The 9,282-nt window shown below is 50.6% G+C and overlaps 1 protein-coding gene across 1 annotated transcript in view; it reads left to right on the top strand.

Annotated features, from left to right (window-relative positions):
• The first annotated feature begins 3,295 nt into the window (after positions 1-3,295).
• Positions 3,296-9,282, top strand: part of ADGRB2 (adhesion G protein-coupled receptor B2) — a 109,391-nt gene continuing 103,404 nt past the window's right edge. The window contains exon 1 of the mRNA XM_082329560.1: positions 3,296-3,405. Within this exon, the coding sequence (XP_082185686.1) occupies positions 3,322-3,405 (84 nt within the window). The 5' untranslated portion in view covers positions 3,296-3,321. The remainder of the gene's footprint in view (positions 3,406-9,282) is intronic.

Here is a 9,282-nt window from a genome sequence, read left to right as displayed (position 1 = left end):
CCCGGTAATGACCTCATATGCTTTCGACTTGACATTACGTCTGTAATACGCAGCCGTTGAAGGCTTTGAATAGGTTTAGGGTCATGATCTGAGAGCTTGTGCTGTGGAGCACCGAAGGCTTTCGTTGGTCTGTGCCTGTAGCCGGCGCAGGCTGGCGCCCGTCTTTTACCGATACCTCAGCTGCTGGCGATGTGAACGGCCTTCGCACGATTTCTTCCTCTTCTAAGACTTCTGGTTTTAGTCTGCAGCTCAACTGCGCAAGTGCGTTCAGAACGCAAGTAACGGACTTTTAGAATTCTATTGCTGGGAGGGATTGATAAATTTAAGCAAAAAATAAGGGTACTTGTCAAGCCCCTTGCTTCACAGAGATGCCGAGAGACCTGTCTGAGGTCCGTGGCTAGAAAACGGCTCTCCCTGAAACTCGGTCTGTACCCTGGCTCGAGCTGTCTTGTACTGAGTTCCTTCCTCCCTTTAAGATGTGTAACGTTTCTGATTTCTTTAGTAGATAAAGGAGAGGCGAAAGTGTGATGTCTGTGCCTACGTTAGGGAAATCATGTCCCTGGTAACGTTTGAGGCCATGTGGAAGGTAGATGATGCTGAAATTACCTAATTCTGGCCCTTGCCTTCCCCTTGCAAACTAGAAGCCTAACGTTCTAACTTTCTGCAAATTAAAATCGGTGTTTTTAGTCAAACAAAATACTGGTAGTTAAAGCCGATTTGACAAATGATGGAAGTCAGCTTGGAGGGGAAGATGTTGAGCTGGATTAAAAACCAAACCCCAACCCCTTCCGAAGAGCAACAACAAAATAATTTTATATGCTCTATGTATAACTTTGCATTCTTCCCCCTAGTTTTACTCTGATTTATAATGTACTAATTATTACATACTATGACTCTGCAGCCTTAATTGAGGAAAAATAGTGAGAAGTGCAGGCTGTCATACAGCGTAGACGCCAACGGGGGGGTGGAATTGCGACCGATGCCCAGTAGGCACAATACGCGGTTCGGCACTTGAGCGTAGTGCAATAAAGTTCTTGCAGTAAAATGTCTTCCCTCTGGCTCTTGATGAATTTATTGCAGCTCATTAATGTTAAACGCTCTTCTTTTAATCTGATTTGTAAAGGCCTTCGGACAAGTTTGTCCATGCCCCTCGCGTTACTGGTCGCCGTTGGGTGCTTCGTGGCTTGGATTTGCTGGTGGCTTGTAGCTGTTGGGAAAGGCTGCTCTGCCTTTGAGGAGAGGCAGCAGTGCTGCAGACAGGAGCCGTTTTCTTACTTTCAAATTACCTGTTTAAAAACATGTAAACTTAACTTTAAAAAAAAAACAAACCCAAACCAAACAACAGCTTTGAGCTGTCAAAAATCTGTTGCAAAACTTTCTGTTGCGGCCTGGCCAGGATCGGGGAGCGTGCCGCCCGGCAGCGCTCGAGGGGGTGCTTCGGGGTGACAACGAGGGAGCTTCTGGAGTCCCGGACCCCGGTCCCGTCCCCCTCCTCGCTAGCGGAGTGCCGCTGCGTTGATTTGTGTCGTTTATTTAAATAACACTAAGGTGCTACTTTCTGGGCTTCACAGATAACAATCCAATCAGCTTTGCTTTGCTGCCAGCAAACAAATATGTTCCTTGCAAATCAGTATCGTGTTTCTAATATTTATCTAATATTTCTAATATTCTAATATCTAATATTTCTCAGATTTGTCCCACTAGCATAGGAGCACAAATTTCTAGTCCCTGTTGGCAGTGAGCTGATAAACCACTGACCGCAAGACGGGCAGCAGTAACTGTGAAGTTCCATCTCCTCTTTCTGTGAGGACGTCTTTGTATATTATTATTTTTGTTTCATACCAAACTCTTGCTTTGTTTTTCAAAGTTTCTACCTTTTTGGTTACCGTGCACAAAAGTGAAATGTCTTGCTAATCAAAGGCTACTCGATATAAAAAATATGCACTTAATTGGAACGGAGATATTGCTGTGTGATATGAGTTACTTGTTTTCTTGCTAATTTTTTTTCGCTGACATCTAGGCAGCTTCAGATACCCATGCTTTAACTGGAGGCAGCGCTTAATCACATGCATATTTATATCACTTAAGATGCTACTTTTAGAGCAATTAAGGGTGATAAGCAGAGTGGAGTGACTCTGCACGGGGAAAGAATCTGCAGGAATCATGGTTTGCACTTCTATAATAGTGTATGCTCTTTTACTAAAAAATAATAAATCATTTAACTTAGTCTTAATGCTTGCAAATCGCTTCCGGAGAGCATTTCAAGTACGCGTTTCTTGGGGAAGAATAGCTTTTTGTCAGTGAACAGATCTGAAGTAAAACGTGACGGTTCCTATCAAACCCGCTGTCTCTCTGGATTTGTGCGGTGCCGCCGCTCCAGACAGCGCCCTTCCCGTGCGCGCTAAGGGCGGCCGGAGCCTGGGCTCTGGGTCGCGACGTCCCGAGCAAAGACGGAGAAATCCCGGGGCTGCGGCGCTGGGGGCGCGCAGTGACGTGCAGCCGGGCTCCGTAGCAGGTTACCGGGCTGGGGCGCGTGGGTGGCTGTGCTCGCCTGTACGGCCGGGAGGCTGGCTTGGCCGAGTCGGTAAAGCTGGGGGCGTCCGGGAGTCCCTCGGCTCTTCTGTGAAAATGGAGGCGTGAAGGAATCCTGCCTAGAACTGGGTTTATGCCTGATTAAGTCCCAGAGGGACATGACTGGTAATGCTTTTCACAGGTGTGTCTGGAACACCTTTCATTTTAGGCTGTCCAGGGGCTATGGGGACATCCTTACCTTGGTAGTCCTGTGTTAAATATTTTTGCAAAACCCCAAACCTTTGGTATGGGGCTAAATCTTACGACCTTCCCTTGTTCTGGCTGCTTGTTTCATCAGAACTTAAATCACCACCATCGATGAACAAAGTGACCTAAGTGAAGCCTTGTTTTTCATGCCATATATTTAGTCTAGATCCTGCTGCTACTGACTGGTGGGACAACGCCGAAAAGAAAATTCCTAGGCTGTCTCACGGAGCGACGGGCTCTCCGACAAAGCTGTTGGTGCGGTTGCCTACGTAGCACCTGGGACAGGAACCCTGCTTCTCTTTGGACCGCTGAGCAGACCCTCGCTTCGGGGGGGTGGTTGGTACCCGGTAACGGCGCCCGAGCGCTTCGCGGGGGTGGTGGTGTGACCGGCCAGGAGCTTTCCCCTTGAAGAAACGACCGTGGGTGAGATATAGAGGCTGCTGGAGAAGCTGCTTCATTTTGGCAGGATAGCTAGAATTTGAGGTGGCTATCTCTGTGCCCTTTCTTACAGGGCTTAACTCTGTAGATGGAGATGAACGAGGGATGCCTGGAGCCAACGCCAGAGGAAAATCCCTGATCCAAATCTGCGGATGGATTAGAAGAGCTCGAGGCGGGGAAAAGAACCAGGTAAGGAATCGCTTCTTTTCTGTCCAGCAAGGGAAACCAAAAGCACTGAGTAATAACGCGAGTCCTTTCGGGCTGCACAAAATCCGCAGAGGGAGCGGATCTGGTCCCAGGGCGTGGGACGTCCTCTGTGGCTCCTGAAGCCGCTTTGCTGGGAAGCCCGGCTGAATGCTGATGCCCGGAGCCCTTTACCGAAACAGCCCTCTCCCGGCCAAGCACCCCGAGGATAGGATGCTGTGCGAGGCCCCCTGCTCCCAGCGAAGCGGGGAGGCCGGGGCTGCCGACATCTGCGGTGTTCTGCAGCGAACGGAGAGCACAGCGTGAACCCCTGGCTGAAATAATGTTCAGAAAGCCCTTGCGCTGTCTTTGGCAAGGCCGTGCGTGTGGAGCTTGTGACCTTCCTGGGCTACTGTTTTGTTTCTGGTTTTTATTGTCCTTGCTGTTATCCGGAGGGCTGTTGGATCATTAGCTTGCTGGGTGGCACGGTCTTGCTGAGCTGGTTATTCCAATTGACTGGACTTAGTGCTTTGGGGTACCTTTTGCTGCAGATAATTCTGCATGCAGACTAACTCTTGTGCTACTTTGTGATTTATTGCCATTTCAAATTTCAATTTCCAGCAATAAAAGGGAAGAGGACATTCTTGCGTGGAATATTAGCGGCTTTAGGACTGAAATAAGAAATTTTCCTAGACGAAAGGGGAGCAGAACCCATCGGGCTGGCGCTGAGTGGGGTTGGGGGGAAATGTTAAAATAGCAGCAGCTTGTTGACATCTAATCCTCGCTGCTGCTCAGCCCTGCTGCCTGCGAGCTTGGAGTGCTAGGAGTGCAGGCAGAGCCTCCTGCTTTTTTGAGAACTGTGATGGGATCGATATGTTCCTGCAGAACGCTTCAATCCCATCGTTTCAGCATTTGGCAGGGAGGGGAGCATCTGTTTTGCTGGAAGATCTTTGACTAGTCCTAATAACGAGAGACGTGCTTTTTTTGTTTCTGTTGCTTGAGGGCAGTAAGCGAGTCAGTGGGTCTCCTGTCAGCAGGGGAGATGAAATGCAGATTGGATGGGTTCCCTGGGGACGGAGGGGCCGGCTGGTGCGTCGGAGGAGTCAGCTGGAGTGAATTGTACCGCAGAGCACCTGCTGCGCGACCCGTGCTGGATTAGCTCCTGCTGGGGTGGGTGTAAGCCATAGATTTCTTCCCTTCTCTCCTCCCTAGACACTGCAAACACGATGAAGGGTAGCAAAATGTTGTCAGGCTAGTAGAAAAAAATCTGGAGGAAGAACTGCATAATGCACAACTTAATGATAATTGCTATCTGCCCGACTCTTACTTTAGCTCCTCCGCTTCTGGTCGCGCTGCAAGCTGCGTGGGACAGGGACCTCGCGCGATGGCCAGGCTTTTGGGGCGTTCCTTTTCGTCGAACGCTAGTTCGTATTCGTGGTATCTTTGCAACTGGGATTCAAAGTCAGGCCCGATCTTGCAGCCGTGGAGTGGGACAAGGAAAAAAAAAAAAAAAAAAACAACCAGATTTCATTTAAAAAAAAAAAAATGTTGTCAAGGAAACCGCTCGCACAGTACCACTGCGCGCAGCCAATAAGGCACAAAGAAAAGTCTCCCCACAGCAGAGCTGCGTGCGGCACGGGGTAGGCTCCACAAACGTAATTGAGACAGCAGGAATTCAGTGCTAACTACAAAGCCTTGTTTTGATTACCGCGTGGACTCCATCCCAACCTGCTGTAGTTATTCTTTGTACCTTCGTTAATGAGCCAGTCTTACTTTCCTTTCTGTAAAGCTAGCCAGAAATTTTAAATAGGAGAAGGGGTCAGGAGGAAGGTGACAGAAATTACAGCAGACTTGCTTTTGGTAGCGGTATTCTTCCTGCAAGGATAATTACTTAAAGCGAGACGAATGCTCTGCATTTCAGTTAACTCCTCTCCAGCCTGTGTTAAATCCATTACGGGATGCCTTGCGTTTGACATTTGCGTCTTTGTCCTTAATGATGACAGTAAATTTAAACACCCCAGGGGGGCTGCGGATAGCTGCCAAGTCTCAGGATGCTGCTGCTACGACTCCTTTAACATCGCCCCACGGGTGAGGCTGCTGGAGCTGCTTCGCTGGGGAGTAATGAGAGAGCTGGTGTCTCCCACACACTCACATCATAGGTGAAAGCTGCGCTCGCAAAAGCCAGATGTGACGCTGATAACCGGCGGTTGCTTCCTGGTTACTAGGTAATAGCACTGTCCCAGGTGAATCCTTCGTGCCTGCAAAGGTAATTTATCGTACGGCTTTCCTGTTTGCGTTCTGCTGAGCTCAATCAAAGCCTCCCATTTATTTCAGGACCTCAGTAAGAAATCAAAGCAGGGTTGCCGAAGGGCAGCAGAATTAAACTGTTTGCCTTTGCTTGGAAATGGCTTCAGATTAATTCTGGTGCTCGCAGAGCTGAGTTTGCTGGTGATAGCTGGGATGGGAGGCGGTTCTGGGCAGCTATTTTGCAGACAGCACTTGTGCACTGTCCTGCTGCCCCTGCCCCGTAGCTGCGTAATGGATACAGCGCCAGAGCCCCCCCAGCTTCTGTAAGTGCAGGCGTGCATTAAGCTCCTCGGGGAGTCAAGTCCAAGGCAGCTCTGCCGTGGTGCCAGGGCGCTTCCCTCCCGCCCCTCGCTGCCGAGGGTCCCGCTTCAGTGCCCTGAGCTGGGTGGTCCGCAGGGGACCCGGTCTCCAGCTGCTGTGAACGCTGCCCTTGGATGCTGCCGTGCCAACGGGGCAATGACGAAGCTTTGTTGTGAATCTGGGCTGTTGTCGCTCCTAAACAAAGCAGCTCTCTAAGCCAGGCCTGCAGGGCTGTGAGACGCAATGCCGCCTTTCCTCCAGCTCTTGTGTTTATGTATATATGCTGTATACACTTTTATTATTCCACCTGTTTGATGATAATGAGTGTTTGGGATAGAGCAGCTGCTAAAGTGGCACACGGGGCGGATCGAATCAGCAGGTGACATTTTTCACTGGGTTTATCTTTGAGAACAAGCTGGGCCTGCAATAAACTGGCTGCTCCTTCATTTACTAGAGGACAAAGCTGCCATTATTCAGGGGCAGAAGAAAGCGAAACCCCAGGAGATGAGCTGAGTGCGTGTGCGATATCCCTGTCTGACTGCGTGCAGGCATTAATGCAAGAACTCAAGGTCAAAGGCTGCCCAGCTCTGAGTCGGAGGCAGAAGGGGCCTCCAGAAGGAAGAATGGTTTATTTCTTTTATCTCATGGAGTCATGTATCAATTATCCATGGCGTCTAACAGCCTACGAAGGGAATAGATTTTCTGCTCTTTCAGAGGGGTTTTGCATGGACCGTTCATTTGCTGGGCAGCGGATTTAAGCTCTGCACGGCTCTTGAGGCAGGAGGCTAAAAGCAGAGACATCATGTAGCCTATGAGAGGGTAAAACCCAAAGGGTGACAGCTTTCCTTTTAATCTCAGGTGGTCCTTCTGTTGTTCATGAGGCAAATGGTGCTGATAATGTGAATTAGGGAAGTCTGCTGTGCTCTGTTCTAGAGGGATTGCTGAGAAATCGAAGAAGAAATTACCAGTCCTGTGTGGCAGGGAATTGTGGCAGGGATAAAAAAATCAGATCAGCTGAAAAACAGAGGGATTTAAAAAGCAATTTTGTCAAGCTTTTGTGATAAGCAACTGCTACCTGCCTGTCTCTGCTGCAGTATCATATCGTGACATGACCAGCTGTCAGCCTCCTGACGCCAGGCTGCTGCCCAGCCACCTCGCAGCTCCTAGGGCTTGCAGTCTGCAGAGCAGTGCTGTGTCCTCCGGAGAGGATGCTCGTGAAGGGATGCTCCTGCACCTCCCTCGTGATGAAGCTCGGTAAGACCCAGCTCACCGCAGTCTAACAAAGCAGCGCTGTGGCAAAACCCGTCCTCAGCAGGAGGGTTGTAGCTCCAGGAGCTCGAATAGAAACAGCATTTCTGCTGAGCAGAGCAAGTGCTGAGCATTCATCCCAGCCTCGGCTTCTGAGGGGGACCCCGTCGTCTGTTGTGCTAACAGGCAGAGGAGAGGATCCTGTGGAATACAAATGGATCTGGGCTTCAGCACGGGCATCCCGCAGCACGGCTTGCACTTTCCCTCGCACCCAGCCAGGGCTCTGCTCGCTCAGCAAGTTACTGGGCCAGCTTTCCCTCTGGCAGCAGTGCTTGCTGCCAGTTCCTCCTTGGACCAGAAAGACAGGGGCTAGAGAAAGCTGGCCCGGAGCAGGAGAGGCTCTGGGGGGTACCCGGCAATTCCCAGGGTCCTGGCCTCTCTGGGATAACATGAGGCTGTTTCTACCTCCAGATCGATTGAAATCAGTTCCTTGTTTTGGGGAAAAAACATGTTCTGTTGTCTCATGGCCTCAGCGGTGAATTGACTGCAGAAAGCAGTTGCTGTAGCATGAAAGAAATGCCTCTTAGCTAGACAGCAACGAGCAGGTTTGTTTTACTGTCTCTGCGATCTGTGTGCATGCTGCTTGCCTCGGTAGATCAAGGCAGGCGAAAGCGCTCGAGCAGATTTCAACCTTGCTTCCTTTGAGCACCTTCCCCTGCCGCCTCCTGCCCCTTCCAGCTCGGCCCTTTGAGCTCTGGAAACGTCTTTGTTTGGAAGCAACTTGTGGAGCAGCCCCTGTGAACGGGGAGCTTTTTCTTTCCTCTGAAGCACCGGCGTTCGGGTGCCAGGCACAAAGTCCTGGCTGGATGCCACGGCGGGCTGTGAGCTGTTCTACCCTTTGCTGCTCTTACCTTGATCTCCTTAATGGCCTCAGCTTGGGACCGGTTTCCAAACTGACTGCTGGGACTGTCGTTCAGCCAGTTAGCAACTTTTGATGATGAGAATAAATGTAACCTCTTAGAGATCAGTCTCATATTGAAAATGCAGTAATACAGAAAGCAATTGCTCTTTGAGTCCGCCTTTGAGGGCTTCTGACTGCCATCTGCAAGGCTTAATGCAGCAGGGAGCATCTTCCTAATTGATGCGAGCTCTCTGCTGCTCCAGAACACCAATATCTGATCGATACGTGGTAGAAATGGAGCAGTGTTAAATCTGTACCTTCTCAGGACCTCCCGTGAGAAGTGGAAGAAATATATTTGCAGCCTTGTAAAGCGATTTCCCGGCTGGAAACTGGCAAGGCACACGTCTGCACAGAGCTCTGTAACGCTGCCTTCTGAATCCCATCCCGTCACTGCGTTTCCATCGTTATGTCGTATCTCCATGCTTCATAAAACTTGCATTATAAACTCAAGTCTCCCTCACGTTTGCTGCGTAGCTGAGGCAGAAAACAGATGAGAATGGGAGCTAAAGGCTGGGGGAACGTCTCCTGCTCGCCTGGAGTCCAGCACTGCCTCGCTAGTGAGAAAAGGGTCATAAAACACCAGGGGTGTCGATTTAAGGCGTGTTTTGCATTTGGTGCGAGACAAAGAAAGGATTTTAGATGGATGCCTTGGCAGAATTCAGGCAGGAGATGATTCTTGTTCCCTTGACAAGGATGTTTCAAGGGCAAACAGCGACGCTGAGGATAGTGACCTTCTAAAGCTGCACTATAACGTCTCGAGTGCGAGCAGCCCTCGGGCTCCACGCAAGTCGTGCTCACGGGGAGCTCCGGCTCCTTGCTCTCTGCAGCGATGGGGCTCCGCAGCCGGGCATCTCCCCGTCCTGTCGCTCACGGTGCGGTACCGCGGCCGTGAACCTGCTGCACGTGGGGACCCGAAGCATGCTGGGGTGAGATGCTGTGCCGGCGTCGGGCTGCGTGTGGCAGGGCTCTTTGGTACGGGAGCGAGAGTGCGGGGGAGAGGCGAAGCGGTGGTGACTCCTGGCAGTCGAGGCCGTGGGATCCTCAGTTGCAGACCGCCCCTCGCAGAA

This window comes from Platalea leucorodia, assembly GCF_965183815.1.
Source record: "Platalea leucorodia genome assembly, chromosome: 18".
NCBI lineage: Eukaryota > Metazoa > Chordata > Aves > Pelecaniformes > Threskiornithidae > Platalea > Platalea leucorodia.
The sequence above is the reverse complement of the archived record's forward strand: the minus strand, read 5'-3'. Positions and strand labels throughout refer to the sequence as shown.